The sequence below is a fragment of the Carassius auratus genome, chromosome 8 (genome assembly GCF_003368295.1).
Source record: "Carassius auratus strain Wakin chromosome 8, ASM336829v1, whole genome shotgun sequence".
NCBI lineage: Eukaryota > Metazoa > Chordata > Actinopteri > Cypriniformes > Cyprinidae > Carassius > Carassius auratus.
Window position 1 is genome coordinate 7,416,965 of NC_039250.1, and position 24,848 is coordinate 7,441,812.

Genomic DNA, 24,848 nt, shown 5'->3' on the forward strand with positions numbered 1-24,848 from the left:
AGAACAAACAGACAGACGTTTCATGGGCTTCAAGCTTCTTCCACTTGGAACTAAAACTGCGTAAGTTGTTTTTCTTAACTGATGTTTTATTTTTACGAAGAATTTTACTTTTTATTCCCATTTCTCGCCTCTCACAGCAGATATTAGCAATCACCACCAGGACTATAGGCTATATTGTAGGTTACTGACTATGAATAAAAAAATTATATGCATTTCATGTTTCATTTTTAGTATAGAGTTGTTTTTTCTTTAGACATACCCTTATGCTAAATATGAGATGTATGTGTTGAGACTATACATTTACAGATTTGTTTTTCCTTTCTCTCCAGGATTGAATTCAACAGTATGAATCGTGTCCTGCTGTTGCTCTGTGCAGGTGTAAGTAAATTAATCATGAAATTAGGACATTTACTCAATATTTTGTGGTAGTAAAATAAAAAAATTAAAGTGAACTTTTATCAGTTGTGAATAACCACTCTACTTTTACTATTTATTTTTCAATACCAAGTTCTTTTGTCTATGCAGGGAACGGCACGACATTCGCCTCGCGTCGCATCAGCACACAGATGCCCCGCCCCGATTCGTTTTGGACGTTGTCCAAATGTTGCAAATGTAGATTTTTTTTTATTTTATTTCTTTATATCGTTATTATTTTCATGTATTATCATAATCACAAACCAAGGTTTGTGGCGCAAATAGTTTTCCCGTTCTTTCTGTTTCATGATCATAAGTCTCGCACATCAAGAAAATTGTTTACTTCCGTAGTGCAAAAAAGAGTTAACTTAAACTAAAACCAAAGAACTCTCTCTCTCTCAAATTGCCAACATAATTTAACTTGATGTACTAAAACAACCAAAAAAAACCCCTATAGTTTATAGTTATATAGTTTTTAAACTATATTGCCTAGACGACAAAACTAAAAAAAAGTTTAAATTGAAATTTTATATATATATATATATATATATATATATATATATATATATATATATATATATATATATATATATATATATATATATAAATCTAATTTACATTTTAATCACAATTTTAATTGAAAACGAAAAATAAAACTATGTATAATTATTTATAAAAACTTTAATAGTAATGATAAAAATTACTAACTCTTAGAGGGTTAGTTCACCTAAAAAGAAATGCATCAGTCTGTTGTGAGTACATTCAATGCAGTGTAGTGATATCCGGTTCATGAACGAATCATTAGATGTAACCGGATCTTCTTAAACCAGTTCACCAAATCGAACTAAATCGTTTGAAAACAGTTCACATCTCTAATAAGCATTAATCCACAAATGACTTAAGCTGTTAACTTTTTTAATGTGGCTGAGTTAGAATAAACCAATATCCCGGAGTAATTCATGTACTCAAACAGTACACTGACTGAACTGCTTTGAAGAGAGAACTGAAGATGAACACCGAGTTCAGATAACGAACAAAACATTGACTTGTCGGTTTTCGGATCACCAGTATTTCTTTCGGACAGTTCGATTCAATAAACCGGTTGAAGAAAATGGTCACCAGTTCTTTTGAGCTCGACGTAATGACATCATTGGCGATGATCGTCCTTGATTCAAGCCTTCGGTTTAGCCGCGCTCAAAACATTAGCACAGAATTAGTTCAGAATCAATCACCAAAATAACCAGTTCAGTTCAGACACGCTGTATGTCAGTCTGCTTCACACTGAATCACACATGCGCAGTATCATCCGCTCCTTGGTTCTCGAATCAGACGCGTCTGACAGAAACGGTTCTTGACTTGAGAACGAGTCAATCGTTCGTTCATTATCTGGCTCAGCTCGGTGTTCATCTTCAGTTCTCCCTTTACAGCAGTTCAGTGAGTGTACTCTTTGAGTACATGAATTACTCCAGGATATTGGTTTGTTTTAACTCAGGGGAGTGTCAGCCACATTAAAAAAGTTAACAGCTTGAGTCATTTGTGGATTAATGCGTATTGGAGACGCGAACCGTTTAAAACGATTCAGTTCGATTTGGTGAACTGGTTCAAGAAGATCCAGTTACATCGAGTGATTTGTTCGCGAACCGGATTACACTACACTTGAACGCGCGCTCACAACAGACCAGGAAGAGAAGACAATGCTGAATAAAGTAATAGTTTTTGCTATTTTTGGACCAAAATGTATTTCGATGCTTCAACAAATTCTAACTGACCCTCTGATGTCACATGGACTACTTTGAAGATGTTTTTATTACCCTTCTGGACATGGACAGTATACCGTACACACAGCTTCAATGGAGGGACTGAGAGCTCTCGGACTAAATTAAAAATATCTTAAACTGTGTTTCAAAGATGAACGGAGGTCTTACGGGTTTGGAACGACATGAGGGTCATTAATGACATAATTTTCCTTTTTGGGTGGACTAACCCTTTAACAACAAGAGGACGACTTTTGATGTGTCTAATGTAGACAGTTCACCCTTAAGTTAAATTAATTAATTCCTGTCTTTTACTCACCTTCAGGTTGCTCCAAACTAGCTTGACTTCATTCAGTGTAATTTAAAAAAATAAACAAAAATCTGTTCCTCACTACCTTCAGAGGACTAGCATGTATAACACCCTACACTCATATCAAATGGACCACAACACTTTAATGGTGGGTTTACAATCTCCCCTTTCTTCAGCTTGCCCTCACTACCTGTGACATCACTGTTCTGCAAAGCTCCAGCATTCACCTTTCTTGTCTTCCTGATGATGCCCCTGTGCTGGATGACCCCGCATACACCTGGAGCTTCACGTCTGCTCACACAAAGCAGCAGCACACACTTGAGGAAAAAGGAAAACTCCTGAACCTCAGAAACATAAATGCCACCCAAGAAGGAGAGTACAAGTGTGTTAAGGATGGCTATAAAAGAGAGGATCATATGAGGTTGAGCAGAACATTCACAATACGTGTGGAAGGTTAGAAGGTTTTGTTGCATTGATGACTTTTAATCTGAGAGGTCAATGACCAAACTGAACCTTTTCTTCTTTCTTAGTGCCCCCAGCCTTTCAGGAATGGCAGGTCGTCAAAGAAGAAGCTGGGAATGATGTGACACTTCCATGCAAGGTTTCTAGGGTTTTCTCTCCCGGAGAGACAGAAAAACCTCCTGTCATCTGGAAACGAGAGACAGAAAATGGTGTGATGCTTCTCAAGCTCGACAAAGACAGAGATGACCAAGAGAAGGACAAGAAACAGCAGAGGATTTTCTGGAACACCCGCCCTGAAGAACAGGACTGGGCAATTAAAATAAGTCAGATCACAGCGGAAGATGCTGGGATGTACCACTGTGTCATAACTAATACATCTGAGATGCTGTCAGTGGAGCTGGAAGTGGCAGGTACTCCTTTCAGACACTTATTTAAAATGTAATTTTCTGTCTGTTTTAATGTTATTCTCAAATTTAATTCGTAAAATAAATGAATAAAATATATAAAAATATATAAAAAATATATATATATATGTTTTTTTTTATAAATAAATACTGTGTTTTAACTATTGAATAATAAATCTAAACAAATAATAATAAAATGTAAACAAATATATTGAATAAATGAATAAATAAGTTTCTCATTGATGTATGGTTTGTTAGGACTGGACAATATTTGGCCGAGATAGAACTATTTTAAAATCTGGAATCTGACGGTGCAAAAAAATCTAAATATTGAGAAAATCACCTTTAAATTTGTCCAGATGAATGCATATAACTATTCAAAAGTAAGGTTTTTATATATTTATAATAGGAAATATAGCAAATATCTTCATGGAACATGATCTTTACTTAAAATCCTAATGATTTTTGGAATAAAAGAAAAATCTGTAATCCAAGGTCACACACATATTCTTTTTGTTTTAATATTATTCTTACATTTAATTGTATTAAAATACAAAAATATCTGTAAAATTAAATGTTTGCATGAATTCTGTTTTAGTATTATTATTATTATACTGAGAAATGTATTATAAATTAAAATATAATGAAAACAAATATAAAAGCTTGTTTTAACATTTAACATTTATTTTTTTTTAATAAAAAATGATGTTATTGAAAAATAAAATACATGTTTAATTTCTGTTAAGTTTTAATATTATTATAAAAACAAATGTTTTTATATTATATCTACAGTTAAGGAATAAAATAAAACCAAAAATCTAAATAAAATAAGGAAAATATGAAAAAATATATACATTTTGTTTTAATTTTACTCTTACAATATAAGAGAAAAAAAAATGTTTTTTTTTTTTTTAAATAGATGTTTTATTTATTCAGGGGTCATCTACTGTAAAACAATATTTTATCTGTAAATTGGAATGAGAGAGTTACGTAATTTACTAGTTATAAATTATGATAATACACAAACTGCATTTTTTATATTTCAAATCACATCCTTTTGGAAAGAAATGACTTATTTTTCAGGGTCACCTTTCCCTCCTATTTTATCCCTTAGCCCCCCCTGTGCACCCCTGCTCTGGCCACACTGGCCCATGGGAGGACTGTGAGGAACAGGACAGCAGATCAGGACAGGCAATTCTGCAGGATTCACTCAGAGACTTCTCCGCCTCTGTCTACGCCAAACTTAAAGGCTCAAAACCCCGAACCAACTTGATCTTCTCCCCATTCAGCATTGCTGTAACTCTTAACAACCTGCTATTGGGTAAGACAAATAATGGAGGAACATCATACAGTCTCCAAAAGGCTACACATTGTACTTTATTGAGCTGCAGAGCCTCTTACTTCTCTCTCTTTGCATCACACTCTTTCCAAGGTGCTCGAAGTGAGACCAGAAAACAGCTGGAAGGTGCTCTTAGGATTCCCCTAGAATTCTCCTGCGTGCATTCTGAGACAAAGAAACTGAAAGAAGTGTTAAAGGACACACTGAGAATAGCCTCTGCTATCTTTTACTCCCCAGGTAGCCGCAGTAAAAACACAAGGATATATGTAGTCAGAATAACAGCACTGCTGTAATTACATCGGAAGCACTTATTCTGGACTTCCTTTTGATACTGCCTAAATTAAGACTGCAGTCATAGCCACAGCCTGAAGAGTTTTGTTTCCACAGAGCAACAGTTGGGAGAAGCTTTTGTAAACCAATCAAAGGAGTTCTATGATGCCGTGCCAGAGAAACTGACCAATGACAGCAATCAAAACGTGATTCTCATCAATCAATGGGTGAAAAAGAAGACAATGAACAAAATCACTGAGTTAATTGATTATATAGATCCCACCACCTCGTTTGTTTTGTTAAATGCTGTCTACTTTAATGGTAAGTGACTTTATATATAGAAATACTGTACCTTTATATGACACTTGTCATGGAGTGTTTGTATTTCTTTGTGCTTTACAGGTAAATGGAAGACAGTTTTTGAATCAACAAAAAAACGGGATAACTTCATGAAGTTTCAGGTGAGGTCATAGAAGTGCAGACTCTCTACAGCTCCAAGTATAACCTTCAAATGGGCTACAACAAGAAATTACAGGCTGACGTAAGTGTTGCAATAAATGCACAAAGGTCATTATTAGGAAATGGTGCCATTTGTGTGCAACTGACTTGGTACAGAATAATTAACTTAGTTACATTATATGATATGATATGATATTATATATAGGTTTATCTTGTTTAATGTATAAGGCAAATACATTGTTATTGTTTTTCTATTTAGAATATCAGCCATGCCCCGTTTCACCATTTTATATATATATATATATATATATATATATATATATATATATATAAATTATAAAAAAAGTGCAACTGTGTTATATATTTTTAGATACTTCTGAGGCAAGTTTCTCTTAGTCTTTATTCATGTCTCATTAAGCTCTATTATGGGAAAAATATCAGTGATTACATTAATTTTTCTTTTCCCAGAAAATTATGCTTTGGCAAGAAACAGAATAATATTAAATACAATTATGTTATTTAAATAAATAATAAAATATAATGAAAAAACTAAAAAAATCCTTAGTTTCACATTGCATAAATAAAACTATTTCCTATGAATAATTTTTTAAGCAATTGGAAATATCTGTACAAGTGCAAACACATACATTGCAGAACTATTTCTCCAGGTTGGGAAGTTCTCTCTTACGGGTAAAAACAGCCTGTACATACTGATCCCACGCACAACGTCAGAAGACGACTTTGTATTGATGGAGAACAATATAAACAAAGATTCTATTGAAGCAATGGTTTCTGAGATGAATAAAACCCCAGTCCAAATCGCTGAGGTCATCCTGCCTAGAATTAAACTGACAGTGGACACACAACTGGAGGACTTACTGAGGAGTATGGGTAAGAAAGACACTTCATTTACTCCAAAATGCTGCATCATTTACACATCTTGTTCCAAACCTGTAATCCATTTTCTCAGTAGAACACATAAAGATATATATATATATATATATTTTGGAAAAATGTTTGGCCTGTTTTTCACTCAAAGCTATGAAATGGCTTTAGATATCTTGGCATATAGTGCAAGAGTCATATGGACCACTTTTATTATATGTTTGGCAGCAGTGAATGGAAAATGAATCTCATTTTGAGCAGCAGTCAATGGAAAAATTTGGCTCATTTTGTATTCCATTGGGTTGGGGTAACAGCATGCAGATTTGGAACAAATGTGCATGAGTAAATCATGACCTAATTCTCCTCACCTCTGCTCAGGTTTGTCAGATCTCTTCTCAAAACCAAACTTCTGTGGAATATTTCCGGAGGATTCTGAATCATTCATCTCAGACGCCCGTCACAGCGCCTTTCTCTCACTGACGGAGAAGGGAGTGGAGGCCGCTGCAGCCACAAGCATCTCTTTTTCTCGCTCCTTCCCTCAATTTACAGCTCTGCAGCCCTTCGTTCTGATACTGTGGAGCGATGAGGCTGGCGCTCCTCTTTTCATGGGAAGAATAATCAATCCATAAAAAGAGAAATAATAAGACATCACATCAGTGTCTTGCCACTTTCTGTTCTACTTTCATTCTTTTATCACAAACAAATGCATTTATGTAACAATATCATGTTATGCATGCAGAATCTCAGTCATTAAAGATGTACTTTAAATCATGCATTCGTTATTTATTTTCCATGTAATGACCAGAAATCTGATGCCTATATGACAGATCATAAGACTCGAATGCACAAAACTCGCTCTCATTTCCCACAGCCACTGTTTCACCAATTTATTTCGGACACGCAGTTACAGAGACCGACACACGATGGCAGTCACATAACATGTTCCACACGGACAGTCAACGAGGACACGTGAGAGAGACTTGAATAATCCTCCTTCAGTTTGACCCCTCCTTCATTAACGCTCCCCCTGGAGTCCCATCTTGGCTGGCAGGTGACGCCAGTCCATTATCTAAATGCCATGCTGTTTCATCAAAGGTAGCCTGGATTGTCCCAATTCACTGAGCAAAAATAAATACCCTTAGATGGGCCCACTGATGGATATTAGGACAAACATAAGCACTGCAGATCGGTGGTCCATCAAAGCATATGACATTCACTTGGCATGCAGCTGCTTAGAATAACATTTGATAATTATACACCGCTTAGGCAATTCATTTGATAACTCAAATGTAAGAAACTATATATGAAAAAAACAACAACTCCAAGTCAGGAATGGCCACTGGGGTCATGAAAGGACAGGATAAACAATATTTTTTTGTGCAATTAAATGCATAAAATGTCTTCGATCAAGACCAGATTCAGAAAAGTAGATTCAGGTAGCTGATTTACGGAATCTAATAAACAGCTAATAAATGCAATCACACAGATACAATTACAGCCGAAATTCCCACGCATGGCAAGAAATCTGTATCGTTTCACAGATCTTATGTCAGGATGACAAAACAAATTTAACAAAGCGAACAGAGCAAGATTTTCTGTTCTGAAACAAAGACATACTTGACAGGTTAGTTTGTCCTTCAAAGGCTTGGTTTGATTGCTAATTTAACCCCTAATGGGGCGTGCAGTCGTGCATGAGGCCTGCCAGAGGCGATTCACCCTCCATACTGGCACTGTCCTGGCAGTAAGGCCTCTAAACCAGTAGAGGGCGCCATAGAGAGAGAGAGCGAAAAATACTGTCAATGTGCATCAGCGCTTGTTTTTTTGTGTAGGACACTGTACAAACATTCAACAGAGACACGTACAAAGACAAAACACAGACAGGGGCATTCACACACACATTTGTGTTGAGGTGACTGTCATTTGGTTCTTCTCGAAGTGACAGGCGGTGGCAGTTCTTGAGTGAACGTTTAAATCCATAGACAGCTCCTTTCATTGCTTTAGAGTTCCTTCACCCACCATCCCTTGTGCTTTTCCTGTGCATCATGTTTTTGTCGGGCTGGAAGAGACTGTAAACTTTCATCCGTAACAAATCACAAAAGATAAATACATAGGTACACATACACATTTACAGTCAGCTGGATGTGTTGTGCTTTGATAGTGTGCAAAATTAAAGCACCACCAACTGTAACAAACACCAGGATGCTATTGCACGTTTCACATGTATTAAACAATAACACTATAATATGGCATGAGCTCCTGTGGCATAGTCACAACACAGTACGATTTCACATTAGTGACGTGTAGACCAGAAAAAAGGGTCGATTGTTTGTGCGTCACAATCTGGGCTTGTGATCACACACTTGCTTCTTTCTCATCACAAAAGAATCTGAAGCTGTACAATAGATTATGATGCTTTTTCTCACGCGTTAATATTGAATGTCGCCGTCATCGTCATCATGCTCAGACTGAGCATTATTGCATTTCTTTATCATTATTACTTTTCAGAGGATGAAGATGTGTGTGCTTGTCTGTGTTAGTCACTGCTAGGGGCTCCTTGCTGTGTTAGAGTGTGCCAGTACTCCACTTTCTTTCCTTTGTTTTTTAGACACTCAAACCAGTGTTTCAGTCTCTCTCCTTTTGCGTTAATCCCCAATCCAACACCACCTGAAAAAGAGAGAGAAAGAGAGAACAATAGGATACCGAATGAAAAATAGCAGGGCTGCATGATTACGACAAAATAAATAAATATATAAATCATAATGACTAATTACACTACTGTTTAAAAGTTTGTGGTTAGTGAGATATTATAAAAAATTTATTGAAAGAAATCTCTTATGCTCACCATTGCTGGATTTATTTGGTCAAAAACATATTAAAAAGCATACAATTATTAAATGCTATAATGTAACCGCTTTTTTCAATATGCTGAGCTGGTGATAAAGAAACATTTCTTCTTATTAGCAATGTTGACTTTTTTTATATAAATCTTTGTGAAAAAAAATATATTTCCAGGATTCTTTGATGACTAGAAAGTTCAAAAGAACAGAATTTATTTCTAATTATTAGAATAAATATGATGCATCCTTGCTGAATAAAAATTTTACCCCCCCCCCCCCCCAAAAATGTGTATTTTCCTTTTTTTTGTGTATGTGTGTGTGTGTGTGTGTGTGTGTTAGGCAACTGCATGCTATATTTATCTAATATATTCAGTTTTATACTGTTCATAATTTACCCTGGGTTGTAATTAGATGCTTATTTACATATTTATAAGGTTAATAACACCAAGCGGAGAGAGATGATGAGCATGCAACCTCTTTCAATACCTGCTTTTCTATATTCACACATAAATCGTTTTTTAAATCTTGTGTTTATAATGACAGTTCAACTTTCCCAATGGAAAACGTAACTAAAACAGCACATGAATATTTAATTGATGAGGTAAGTATTATGGTTGGATGTTTCCCCACGGTAACATTCTAGCACATGCTATCTGCTTTTTAAAATTACAAAAGTAAATTATATTGCATACATACATATTGCTTATATCTGTGTATATAATATGTATATTTGACTGTGTCTTCTGAAGCTGACACTTCAGCATCTCTCTCCCTAGTCTAACAACTAAGTGCGTGTGACTATGTTGGTGGACACAAGCTGCGTTTCATTTCATCAGGGCTCTCACATACTGAGCTTCTGTCCCGCTTCGATCACTCCTACACAAACACACACACACCTCACATCAATACCGCCTGCTCATGGCCACGAGCGAGCCATGACAAACGAACCCTACGCATGACATCCCTGCCATAGGGAATGAAAGAAAAAGAAAGGAAGTAGACAGGGAGCGGGTGAAAGAAAGCGAGTTGGAAAGATCCAAGAAAAAGTTAAATAAATACCAAGCTTCATTGCACTTGTCAATCCGAGACCTGCGTCCTCGGTGTGCCTTCATGCCTGGATGTCTCTCACAAGCCTCCATTCATTCGCATCCCTTCATGTCTTTACACTTCTGTTGATCCCCCCAATCCATTCCTCAGCCATCCCCGCTAAATCAGTAACACTGACATCAATTACTCTCACTGTCCCGATCGTTACAGAGCACTCGTGTCATTCAACCATAAATAAACAACAACAGCTTTTCTGTTCTAGTTTCTTTTCATTAAGGGACAGTTCAGCCAAAAATGAAAATTCTGTCATCATTTACTCACTCGCATGTCTTTCGAAATCTGTATGATCTTTTTTCTTCTGTGCAGCACAAAAGCAGTTACATATTTATAGCAGAATGTTCAAGCTGCTTTTCATTAAAAGTGAAGAGTGACCACAGCTGTCGAGCGACACTTTCAGCAATTAACGACTATTTTAGTATGGTTCACACTGGACTACTTTTTGGCCCTTTTTTTTTTTCTTCTTTCTTTTGGAGCTTGACAGCCCTGGAACCCTACCACTTTGCTAAACTACTCCTTTTGTGCTCCAAGGAAGGAAATGGCATGAGAAAAAGCAAATGATGAGATCTTTGAATGGACTCCTATGTAAATCTCTTTTCTTATTCTGCACAGGAAATTAGATATGCAAGTTGTAACATTCACTTGTACAAGAACAAAGCATTAAAGCAGCACCAAAATACGTTGAGCTTTATCTGCAGCATCTGTGGCATGCTGACAATCATTTGAGTTGCCGCTCGGTTTGCATTTACGTGGGAAGTCTATGCAGCAAAGCTTTCTGCAGAAATGTTCAAATCAAGTCACTATCTTACTGTCAATGTGTATAAAAGACATATTCTATAAATCAGTTTTTTGTCCTTGTACTTAATTTTGCTGCAAAGTTGTGTGCATACAGTGTAAATACAGAATGTATAACTAAATATAGGAAAGGCACTAAACAACAGTTTTTCGTATAAATCAAGGTATTAACAATTTAATTTTGAAACTGTGTGTACTTCATGATTAGTTAAATGCTTCAAACCAAAGACTTCAATGGAAATGCATATTTTTGCTTGTAAAACTCACCTATGAAGTCATTGCTCATGCCTAGGTCGTAGTCCCAGACTGAGATCTCCAGGGTCTTTTTGGCTAGCTGATCAAGTGGGACTTCATAGGAAAACTCCTGGGTTCAAGATGACACATGAGTTTTGGTAGAGGGACAAAACAACATCTATATTTATAATGAGTGGTCACCAGGTGTGGTCACATTCGACTTTGAGCATGCAAAATTACGAACATCATGTTAGGATACCGTCACATTCTAGGGCTTCTGCTTTTAAATAAATGATAACTTTTAAATAACAACAATAATACAATAAAATGTGTCATATATACCACCTACAACACTTTCCCACAAATTGCAAATCAAGTTTTTATTCTTCACTTTGAGTTGAGATCAATCGGTGACTATAGAAATTCACAGGTCAAAGTTGATCAATCTTTGTTATGCAGCCAAGTATGAAATTCTTCACTTGTGCCTGTGTTTCCGCTCGCCCACATTCACATGAATATGAATGGATCTGAACATAGCTAGTCTAAAGGACTGCATGACTGTGGCAATATCCTAATTGTGACGCATTTCTCCCTGATTTTTTATTCCGATTTTTCCTTTAGATTAAAAAGTTACGCTTTTAAGGTCTATAGACTCATTTAAATGCCTTTTGTTTTCCATTGCATTTGTCTGTGACTGATGCTCAACCACAGCAAAAAATTGTGTAAAAGACAATTTAGTGCAAGCTGACTTAATAAGAAAGGATTCAGTATCTTCAATTTTTTTTATTAATCGCAAGAGCCATAATCTCAATTAATTGTGGAGCTTCATGTGACCAACACCTTTAATAGGAATAGCTGACCTCGTTAAACTCCGGGTTTAGAGTCTTCTTCTTCACTGAGGTTTTGTACTTGGACTTTTTCCCCATATCAGGCCGCAAAACACTGATAAAGAGAAAGAGAAAGAGCCAGAAATGAATCATTGCTCTGCAGTGAGAATTTTATAACTTCTAAAACATCAAAGCAAATCATTAGCCCGGTTAATGCTCACAAAACATCCACGGCACAATCAAGGCAGGAAAAAAAAGCACAGACAAGGGTGGAAGAGCTCATTTTAGAGCATGACGAATTCTAGAGCGAGAATAGAGAGAGAGACCTTGTATAGTGAGCTGGCGATGGTGTTGTTCTGGGTGATTCATTCAATCTATTACAGACGGAGAGATGATAATCTCTAATTGAGGATGGATGGAATGAATGGATTGAGAGGGTGTTGGAGGACAGATGATGCATCCAGAAGATCTGTGGCTCATGGAGTCGTCAGTGGATAACCAACCAGGAATCATTTATTATTCATGAGAGATCTCAACCTACACAACATGCTACAAGGAGAGAGATGGAGAGAGACGTGTGATATGTGAAGAAAAAAAAAAACGCATGGGGATATGATGCAGGAGACATATTGGCATCTACATGGATCCATGAGTTATGAAACCTGCTCCCAGTACCCGAAGCAGTTACACAGCACACACTTTAATAACACTTAGAACAACATTAAATTCACTATGAATGAATCGTGCCGGTGTATATTTGCACAGGGCATCTGTGTTGTTGGAGGCTGATTAATTCAAATAATTAAACTAATCAAGTAACTGCAATTCAGAAACATAAATTAGCTCTTTAAAATGATGAACACACACATGACTAGACTGTATGTCTGGATATATGCTGTTTTTGGTGCTTTTCTCTGTCATTTGATGAATATCTGCTGCTAGGATCAAAAGAAAATGATCAGAGCATACAATACGAACACAAGAATCTCTCAGATAAAATGAATTTAAATAATGCAACATTTCCTGGCAAATATCACTGCATTTTGTGAATAATATACATCAGAAAATATAATCATATATTACTGTATAGAAAATATATAATAATAAAAATATTATATATAATAAATTGCATAAATCCAGCTGTTTTAATATATTACCAAATTTTATGAGTGACCCATTTGTTTAATTTTGAACTCAATTCATTAAATTTCAGTGATTCAACTGACTGAAACATTCAAAAACAAGAAACTATCCAACAAAATCCACAAACACGTCATTCTACTGATGACTGCCTCTCTAGTCTCGGGGAGTTCAACGCGGGATTCACAAAACCCTTGCTGCTGAAAGATGAATCAGTATCCTGTTTATTTGGGCCAGCTGCTCCACTGAATCACAACCTGTACGTATGATAATTAATGGATGTTTATATTTTCTATCAAGTGTTTAAAATACAGAACTATTGAAATAGGCGTATCGTTTCTGACATGCACTGTACACGGTAGATCAATCCCAACAGACCGGGCCATCTGACCAATCAGAGCAGAGCAGGCTCACGGAAAGGAGGGGTTTAGAGAGACTGAATCTTTAAACTGCTTCAAACAAATTGTTTGAGAATAGCTGGAAAATAAGGTGGTATTAAATGCATATTTTGAAAAAAATGAAAGTGTCTTGATTCTGCATGCATGTAATCCTATTTTAGGAGTTTCCTAAAACAATATTAGGAACCGTAAAAATGGGATATAGGGACACTTTAAATGAGTTTCTTATAAGCTTATTTATTAAACTGGTGTATAAAAGAAATAACACACTTGCAATCACGCTGTCAGTTTCCATTTAATGTCAAGTGGATAATATTGACGGATTATCATTTAACAGCACAGTGTGTATTTGGTGCAAAAAATGATTTACCACTGGATAATAACCACTGGACTAATGACACACTGTTGAAATTAATAGTAGATGCTTGAGTGCTGTTTCAATATAAAATCAGCCAATCTTTAGATATTAATTGACTGATTTGCTGGTACATGTCAGGATATTAATCAGAATATTAATGATGTTTTATTTCTGTGTGAAAAGCTTTATGTCACTGACAGGATGACTTTGCATTTCTAATGACTTTTTAATGTGATCCTATAAATTTTTTATTGACAAGTCCTGTAAAAAGTGTTGGATATTAATTGGACGTCATTTAAATTTGCAACACTTTTGGATGTGTTCCCCTACCCCAGGCCTAATGAATAGACAGGCGTGGGACATAGGACATGTTCCAGCTGTTTCCTTCATGTCTTCATGGAAAGTTGTGACAAAGACATCAACAGTTTGTCAGACCTTGAAAGAGTTACAGGGCAGATAAACTTTGGTTTAAATAGCAAAACTGACTGATGCTAAGCATGCTAATATTAGATGCTATTAAATTAAGCTTGAGGCACATAATGTCCTTCTCAAGAAGAGCTGCAAGAAATTTCATTCTTGATACTACAGGGTTCACTTCAGATCTAACCCTTAGGAGACAACTGTCATCATCTGGGTAATTAAAAGAATAACTGTCGTCCTGGAATAGCTGTCTACAATGACAACCGTCAGTCCTGAATGAAAGAAGAAATTTGTTATGGACAGAATATTTACGTGTTCAATGAGACAGTCTTGAGTATTGGAAATCATTGTGTAGCGAGGGCAAATTCTGATGAATAAGAATGACATTTTCAATATGTTAACTCCCAGTCTATTGGACTCTATTCTTACAGAGCAAGTTCAGTTCATAAGAGGCATGGTAAAACAAGAAGAAGAAAAAAAAATCATTTTACATAATATTTACATATATTAAAGCTGAAGTGTGTCATTTGTAATTAGTGCAAGCAGCATAAAATTAGTATGTAATTATCATTCCTGTAGCTCAAACAGTAGCAAGACTGAAGGTCATGAGTTTGATTCCAAGGGCAAATGCATGAACTTAGAAGTACACCATGAAAGCAATGTTTTCAATGTAAAGGTAATCTCTGTCCCTAGTGTCATCAACTGAAAATGTGTATGTGTGCCAACATCCCTTCTATATTATGCAAAATTCATTATGTCCAAATACACAGTATTCCTAAGATACTAGCTAAAAAATTAATGAATAGCCTACTGCTACCACCCAGAGTCACAGATATCCAATAGACACTTTACTTTCCAATGAGGCCACGAGAGAGTCATCACACGACAATGCTGAAATCTAGTGTGCTGTAGGATGTAGTACGTCCGGACTGAATTACAACATATATATACTTAAAACGAAAATGTACAGTACTATTCAAAGCTTTGTTTTTTGTAACAGTTTAATAATATTTTATGAAAGTCTCATAAGCTCACCAAGGCTGCATTTATTCAGTCTAAATAAAACAGTAATATAAAGTAACTTTTTTATTTTAATACATTTTAAAAAGTTATTTATTCCTGTGATGGCAAAATTTTTTTTTTTAGCATAATTCTTGAGTGTGACATGATCCTTTTGAAATCATTCTGAAATGCGGCTTTGCTGCTCGAGAACATTTCAACTTATTATCAATGTTGAAAATAGTTGTGCTGCTTAAGATTTTTAAGGAAACTGATATTTTTATATAGTTTTGATGAATATGTTCAAAAGATTTATCTGAATTTTTTTTTGTCTTAGTTTTGATCAATTTAGTGCATAAAAAGAGTAATATATTTAAATATATTTTAATAAATTAACTTAAATTGAAAAAAAAACAGTACTGTACTTCATTAATGTTTGCTCAACAAATGAAGTAAATATGCCATAATGACTGTTTTCCTAAATACTTCTATTCCATCTTCCATTGATAAGTCAAACTGACAGTCCTGTCTCTAACTCACGCCACTGCGTCAACCTGCTGTAGTTGACTCTGCACTGAGACTGGAGAAAGTATTTTAACATCTAGAAAATGACACACTTCAACTTTAATGTGCACCTGCATCCATGTATATGTGAATTAGTCACTAATTACATTTTGACTTAATTGTTTCTGCAATTAGTGAAAAATGCACATTCAAGAAATCGGTGCACGATGCCAAGCGTCTGAATAAACATTTGAATGTGAGCCTAAATGTCTCGCCGTTGAAACAAGTTCAGATGAAAGCAGAACTATTGAAATTGTGTCCCATGTAATGACATTAATTAGAGCATGTGCAATAATATCTGCATTCCCTTGTCTGTTCTAATTATGTGGTGATGCCGAGGGCCAGATGAAAATAGAGCTGAACTCTACAAGGTCTCATTCATAATCATTACATACACACACAATCTGAAAAGTGGGGGCACATCTAAATCTCATCAGCCTCTTAATACACATTAGAAATATCATTAGTTTTAAATGCTTAGTTTCCACAGACACACTCATGCGAGAAAGTACTTGAAAGCATAAAACTAAAACTTTCCAGACAAGGCATTGTTGTGACAGATATGATATGAATATAGAAAAATGCGTACGTTTGTCAAAGAAGGCTTTTCTTCTCTGCTGTTGTTCATGTCTTCGCTCCTCAGGAAGTTTACTTTCTGTCAGCGGCTCAGCACAACTGTGCCAGGCGTACTTGAGTCATGAATATTAATTATTTTGTGATGTTCTGATTTGCTAAAAAGCAGACATTTAATGCTGGCCTCAACTGGATTACCGTTTATCATGTGCGTATTTGTTCACTATAAAAGCAACTGATTGACAGAGGCGTCTGCAACATTAATTATATATTTTATATTTTACTTTCTTAATATACATTCCTCCTCCTATTCTTTTTATTTTCGAAATAAAAAAAACATATTTCCTTTGTGGCTAATTTCACCAAATTAATGATATATATATATATATATATATATATATATATATATATATATATATATATATATATATATATATATATATATATAATTTTTTTTTCCAATTCAAGGTTTCAATTTAATTTTCAGTTTTAGTTAACTATAGTACTAAATGATGAAAGTGTTTTTCTTTCTTTCTCATTGAATATACTGTTTAGCTAGTAAATGCATCAAATGTTGGAAGTAATATGGTTCACAAATGTGGCCCATCAACTTTTAAATCATTAATTTAGCCTTTTTATCTTTGCAACCCAGGAAAACAAATCTCTTTAAAGTGTAACAGTTATCAGATAATCTGAATTTCGAAGTGTTTACCTCCGCATGCACATAATCTCCTCTGGAGATAATTAACTAATCACTGATTGCTCTAAAAATAACTTTATTGAACGGAAAGGCTATGTCTACAAATTATTTGCTTGGTTAATCACATTTGAGATGTTTCGAACACAGCTGATGTGTCGATTCCTTTCCTGAATTTCTCTGAAAATGCCTGTAGCCTTGCCTTAGCACATTGATTAAATGGATTTCCTTCTGGCAACCTGGATATGGTGATTACATTCACATACAGGAGAGAAGAGATAGAGAGTTGTGGGTAAGCTTCCCTGCCTAAGCTTCTTTGGTTAAAACCAGACACTGTGTGTTGCCCGAGAAAAACATCTCAGAAAAAAAAAAAAAAAACACGTGAAAGTCACTAGCTGCCCTTCTCTAAATATAGAGATTTAGTTTCTCCTTCCCCCTATGGAAAGACTACAGTATTGATTGGCCCCCAGTTTCCCTCTACAGTTAATCTCTACTTGTGTCCAGTGTCATGTTCCCTCTATTACAGTCTAAGCCAGTCTGGCACTCAACAATAACAATGGTCCGCTGACCCGGGGCCAATGTGGGAGAGTTAGAAGCTGACTGACACAAATGGAATTTTGACAAAATTAAGTGAAATACTTGACTGAGAAGCGTCTGTTAGAATGGATTAAAATGTCAAACTAATTTATATCCCATCATTTTCAAACAAATGAGTTTAAAATTATTTACATGGTTTAATGGTAAAATTTCTAGATGTTATTTCAAACTGAAATATTATTATTTTTATTTTTGGGGGGAATGATAATTGATTTTGATAAAGTAAATTGTTTCAAATATAAATAAAGAAAAATCAGCCACAAAAAATGTATATAAACATGCTGTCATGGAGTTTATCCATTGAATTATAGCTGTATCATTTGTTATATTGTTGTTGTAATTGTTTTTCATAAAAAAATAGACATTTCAAAATAGAAACATAAAATAGAAATACAAAAAATAATTAATAAAATTAAATTGGAAAATCATAGGACATGAAAAAAAAATACAAATATTTACTCTTCTTTGTTGAGTCTTACTATTTAGCCCTTTTTCAAAATTGATATATAAATTAATATTTGAATGTAAATAATTTACATTAGCTAATTGGTGACACTGAAAACACTGGGCTTTTACATTATTGGTGTATTCCAATTATGTCGCTTCATTTTATTTTTTAGAATCCATTAAATTATTAAAAATAAAGCCTTTATTGCTATTAAAAAGACACGAGTGACTGATGCAGAAAATCCAGTCTAATAAAATGAGTTTACTGCTTCAATAAATTCCAGCTAAATCCAGCCATAACTGGAATCAACCTCAGCGGACAAAAAGCCAAATAACATCTGGTCCAGCGGTCACAATGCAGAAAAAATCCCAGCATCCAAACAAGCCATGCTGTCATACATGTCACGAGAGTTGGAGCCAAAATTTCCACCTTATCCTAAACTATATTGACAAGTCTAGTCCTAAACAAGCGCTAAAGCAGCTGTCACACACACATGCGCACGCACACTCCCAGCAGTCTATCCCGCTGTATAAAAGCAGTCCACTCTCTAACAATAGATTTCCACTGCTCCAGTGAGGCCATCAGTGCCTGTAACTGGCACGATAAACAAGGAAATCCTATCTCCTCGGAGCAGATAGCGGAAACAAAACTCCTCTGCATCACACAACACATCAAAATACATTCACGATAAGAATGAACAGGACCCCATCTACAGAGAGAGAGAGTGGTCCGAGATTTATGCATGCTTTTTCAGACTTGAGCGGAGAGAGAGAGAGCGAGGAATGGATACTGTTGAGAAGAAGAGGTATGGCAAATGATAAAAGAACATGTGAAGGGAAACCGCGGGCGGCAAACTGAAGCTGAGAGAACAAGGTTAAAAAAAAACAACGACCAAGTTTTTTCTGACTTTCCGCTTGCCATCTCTATGCCCCAATAATTCTCTATGCCTCTAAATAAAATCTCCTCATGTTTTATTGTGTGGGTGGGCTTTGAATTACTCTTCGCAAGAACCCACAGGGGGATAAATTATGATCAACCGGAGGTGCAGAGAGAAATAAATCACCTTGAAATGAAATCCATGATGCTAACTAGGAGGAGGCAAAGCCAATGAATTGAGTCATATTGCAATAACATGTACTTATGTTTGCATAATGTGGTGCTATGCAATGATTCAAGAGAGGACAAACTAAATTATGCGTGTTAAAACGTGTTTTTTTATCATAATAAATGTGAAAATTAAATAAAATCTGTGAAAATGATAATCATGCCCACCATCGACTCAAATGCCCTGGGGATTGTACTCGTCTGCTAATAAGCTTTAACTCTATTTGAACAACATCGGTGCTTTGAGGTACTGATTACAACATTAGATCCACTCGTGTGGGGTAGAAGTCTCCATAAATCACACAAAACCTCTTCTCAAACTTCTAAAAAACTTTTTGGGATCTGTTTTTTTATGCTTCTGCAATGCCAAAAACTCTTGATTTGGCATGAATAGGCGTTTGGACTAGAAGCTTCCATTTTTTTGGGGGGGCTTGGAGGATACTGGACATGTGACCCCCACCCACCTCTTTATCAATTCCAGCAACTTTGCCAACGTTCAGTCTTAAAAAAATGCACCAGAGACTCACATTTTGACAAAAGGGTCTGAGTAGCCATTCGAATCCATGGCGGCCAGGTGAGCACAGCGAATAATTCCCACAATCAGAGAACTCTTCTCTGTGATGTACATCAGAGAGACCAGGATACGGCCACGCTAGAGAAACAGAGAAAGACGGACAGGCTTGGTTCCACTGATCAATATTCAGATCATCAATAATACATTAAACAATATGTCAGTAGGGTACAACCAGGCTAAACATCCCCTTAGGAACAACATGACTATCTTTATTGTTCTTTATTGTATACAAATGGAATAACAAAATTTCCATACATTTTTTTTCATTTTATATATATATATATATATATATATATATATATATATATATATATATATATATATATATATATAAATATTCTTACTGTAATTTGGTCAAATAAATACAACCTGTACTGAGCTTAAGAATCTTTTGAAAGATGTGAGTATATACTTGAAACTCCTTGAGCAAAGGATGTTTTGCTGTTCATTTAATATATTTCAGAATTTCAAAACATATTAGCTAAAATTAAAGAAATACTTAAAGTTAGAGAACATCATATACAACATAGTACAGGCAAAAATGATAAGACTTGTCTCAAAATGTTTACGATAATTTTAGAGATTTTCGTTAGTGTCATCCTATAAAAAGTTTAAAATTTATTTTAAATACAATTACCTTATAATCAGCTACTGAATATGATAACCTTATTGACCAGGACAGTTTATCAGTCCAAAGTGAAAAAGTGTTCAGGATAGTGCTTTTTTTATTGTTAATAGGCGTTTTGAGATATGAGGTCCTTTTATCATGGGGGCTTTGTCCTCGTTGTGCTTTCAAAGTGAGTATTCTACAGTCAGGGCAGTTTCAGAGTAAACAGGGAGTTTGAAGAGGTCTCAAGTATATGGAAAGTATCGGATCTTTACCTCCTCTTCTGCAACGGAAGCCCCAGGATCCACTGCCTGGCTGTTACCCTCCCGGGTCTGTAAGACCATAGAAAGGTTATATATATACAGCAAATGCCCAAACATTAAATTATGCATAGTACAAATTCCAATGGACACATGGCCACAATGACACACACATATACACACTTGCATTTGTGGTTTGCGGGGACTCTTCATAGGTGTAATGGTTTTATATACTGTGCAAAATGTATTTTCTATCACCAAACACCTAAACCTATCCCTTACAGAAAACTACTGGCAATTTTTTTTATTTCATAAAACAAAGTTTTGTATGTTTTTAACCCTTTTGTTTTACAGGGACACATGAAGTGTTTATATTGAAATGTTTATATTGTAGTACCCATGTCATTATACACATTTGTGTCCTCATAAACCATATATAGCAGTACACACACACACCTGTGCAATTCTCTCGAGGCCCATGTTGTATTTCTTGCTCTCTCCCTCCTTGAGTTTCTTGAGGGCCAACCCTGACTTCCCCAATGAACTCATTCCGTCCTAAACGATCCATATCACACACACACATCCTGCAAGACAGAGAGAAAGATGGCACTCAAAATACTTCAGCTCAATTCTCAAGACAAAACGTGTTAAGCGTGTTGCACGCACAGCCAAAGAAAGAATACATCAAGAGAGGCTGAGGCTCTGAGCTGAGAAGTAGGTTGTATTGACTAGAGGCTAGTTATGATATTGTTTTTGACCATTTCATTTGTGCTGATAAAAGCTTTTGGAACCATCAGATATAGGGAAATATTAACACTTTTTAAACATGTTTTCCTGTTCAAAAAAAAACCTCCGTGAGCACCCAAATATTACTAAAATCAGATTGTTGACATTTGCAATATGAATTAATCATAATGATTTAAAAGACATGGTTATGGCAAAAATCACCATTGACAATAAAAAAGTGAACATCTTTTATAACGTCTTTTTGGATGCACATGTACAAACAAAACAGTGCTGACAGTCCAGCCTGAGATGAATTAATAGTTCATAAGAGTCTCTCTGATTCATTTGAATTGACACTTCTGAGCCAGTTCTTTTAATAAACAAATCCACTTTAATGAGTCACAAGTCTCCACAACTGAAGAGTAATTTTTTTGAATAATTTAAAAGAACATATATCATTAAATTCATAATTTTGATTCATTTATTCAAGACACTGGGAAAATGAACACTTATGTTAGTTTTTTTGCACAGTTTACTTCATCCTGTTCAACAGCACCTTTATACGAACCTGAATATGACTAAAACCACTTAGAAATATCAGTCACAAAATTAATTCAGGATAAAATGACTTCTGAAATTAAACTGAATGCCAATCTGAAAATTTAGATTACTGTATAAAAGTGTCACACTATTCATTTTGAAGCATTTCACGCATCACTATTTAGTGGCAGAGCTACTAAATTTAAAGTGTCATGACAAAATAAATGATACTCTATGCAAGTTGATAATTTACAATCTAAATGAATGATAATGATTTAAAAGTAATGGTTCATGAAAATAATAAGTCTCTTGTCTTGTCTTGTCTTGCTGGATGCACATGTAAAAACAAATAAACAGAAAACTGAAGTCTGATTCATGAACAAATAATTCATAAGAGTCTAGTTGATTAATTATATTTGACTACTGAATTGACACTTCTGAGCCAGTTCTTTTAATAAATGAGTCAACTTTAATGAGTCAAAAGACAACTGCAAAGTAATATTTTTGAATCATTCAAACAAATAATTCACTGAATCTGCCAGAATGCATACTGAATTAACATCTGACTCACTGAACCGCATCATAAATCTCATTCATGTCTGACTTGAAACGATCCTCTTTCACAGTGTTTGTGTCCCTAATCCTCTATGGATGACATTATGAAATATGATGAGAGACTTAAATCAGAATAATTGGTTGCTCAGCTGCATAAAGGTAAAGTTCAGTTTTTTTTTAATAATAATATTGGTAGCACTTTATTTTACAGTCCTGTTCCTCATGTACTGTACTGTACATACTATGTACTTATTATAGTAATTACAATAACTATGTAATAACTAGGTACTAACCCTGAACCTACCCCTAAACCTAACCTTACCCCATGTAGTTACCTTGTATTACCAGAACTTTCTTAGATAAATACACTGTAAGTACACTATAAGTACATGTTAGTACACGTACTGTAAAATAAAGTTCAACCATAATATTTATATTTTAATATATTATAGATGAATACAAATTAAAATATTATAAATATGCCATATACTTTTTTTATCAATACAGCAATTTTAAAAATTATGGGTTAATTTACTTTTTTCCCAACTAAGTTATTGGAACCTGCAAATCCTTTTATCGGTCAATCTCTAGTATTGACTCTGAGAAAGAGGGAGATTAAGGGAACAAAACAACAACAGCAACCAGAATGAGAAAAGAGGAATTTAAGCAAAGTGCCCAGGATGACAGATGCGGGTGTCAAAGAGCGAGAGTGCGAGAGGCTGCACGTAAGCAGATGACACTGACATCATGATACAGTTGGCTTCTCACTTCCGTCTAGGGCTCGATTAGTCATTCCTTCCAGCCAGGTGCATGCTCACATAAACTTACTGTATGCACTGCACACACACTCCTGTGGAGGTGGATAACAGGTGCTCTCCACTTCCTGTAACCTGTCCTGGGAACCGTTCTTCCTGAAGCTGCTATTTAATACTCGTGGGGTTGAGCTTTCCTTGTTATTGTCAGTCACAGTGATTATGTTGAGAGTTTGCATGCATATGGATGTCACTGGCATGCAGGACATCTGAAAGACAGGTACTATTCAGTGTCTATTCAGTACTGAACTGTGATGTCCAGTGATGTCCAGACCCACCCAGAACCATAGTATTTCACAAAAAAATCTCCATATTTCTCAATTTCTGCAGAATTTGACCGCTCAATATTTAGATTTGGATGGATGGATAGCTAGAATGACAGAAAATGGAAAGATTGACCTATAGGACGATGGATGGATGGAAGCATAGATAGATGGACCAACAGAGTGATGGATAGATAGACCAGACGAACGATGGAGGGATGGACGTATAGCTAGAATGATGGATAAATTGACCAACAGAATGATGGATGAATGGATGGATGGATGGATGGACAGATTGACCAATAGATTGATGGATGGATTGTTGGTTTGATAGCTATAACAATAGATGATTAGCTAGAATGACAGAATGATGGTTAGATTGACTGATAGAAAAATGGATGGACAGATGGATGGATGGAAAGAATGATGGATGGATAGCTAGAATTATAATTAAGGAATAGATTGACCAATAGAATGATCATGGACAGATGGATGATGGAAAAAATTATGGATGGATAGTTAAAAATGACAGAATGATGGATCGATTGACGACCGATAGAATGATGATGGACTGATGGAAAGAAAATGCTAGAATGATGGATAGATTGACTGATAGAATGATGAAGGATGCACTGATAGATCAATTGATGGATAAATAGCTAGAATGACAGAATGATGGATCGATTGACTGATAGAAATGGATGGATGGCTGGATGGATGGATTGACCAACAAATGATGGATGGATGGAGGGATGGCTAGAATGACTGATAGAATGATGGATGGATGGATGGATGATGGATGGATGGACGGACAGACAGCTAGAATGATGGATAGACTGACCAATAGAAATTATGGATGGATGGATGGATTGACAGATGGACAGACAGCTAGAATAATGGATAGACTGACACATAGAATTATGGATGGATTGAATGGATTGATAGACAGATAGAATGATGAATTGCTAGAAATGATGGATAGACTGATGAATTGGATGGATATAAAAGGATAAATTGAATCAGAAAATGTATCTTTTTTTTTTTACTATAATAAATCGAATTTCTTCACCAACATTGTCTAAAATTGTAAAAAGTTGTCAAAATCCCTCTCCACAACTG

General features: G+C 35.4%; 2 protein-coding genes across 3 annotated transcripts; one reads left to right on the forward strand and one right to left on the reverse strand.

Moving 5' to 3' along the window:
• LOC113107152 (plasma protease C1 inhibitor-like) lies at positions 1-7,065 on the forward strand. Its single transcript, XM_026269441.1, is given in 11 exon segments — positions 1-60; positions 330-378; positions 2,655-2,931; positions 3,009-3,350; positions 4,459-4,665; positions 4,777-4,920; positions 5,071-5,274; positions 5,356-5,409; positions 5,412-5,494; positions 6,081-6,303; positions 6,676-7,065. Coding segments are annotated over 11 exon segments (1,872 nt in total). The 5' UTR covers positions 1-22; the 3' UTR covers positions 6,927-7,065.
• Positions 7,066-7,169: 104 nt separating this feature from the next.
• On the reverse strand, positions 7,170-21,354 carry LOC113107153 (double C2-like domain-containing protein beta). Of its 2 annotated transcripts, XM_026269442.1 has the most exons (6): positions 21,290-21,354; positions 20,849-20,905; positions 19,920-20,044; positions 12,128-12,209; positions 11,301-11,397; positions 7,170-8,961 (listed from the first exon to the last, which is right to left on the reverse strand). In XM_026269442.1, exons 1-6 carry the CDS (start codon positions 21,311-21,313, stop codon positions 8,831-8,833), a joined length of 516 nt encoding a protein of 171 aa, XP_026125227.1. In that variant the 5' UTR covers positions 21,314-21,354; the 3' UTR covers positions 7,170-8,830. The 2 variants fall into 2 exon arrangements, with proteins under 2 accessions (XP_026125227.1, XP_026125229.1); XM_026269444.1 differs by lacking the exons at positions 20,849-20,905; positions 21,290-21,354 and adding an exon at positions 12,421-12,643 and having other exon boundaries at positions 19,920-20,040.
• Between the last annotated feature and the right edge of the window lie 3,494 nt (positions 21,355-24,848).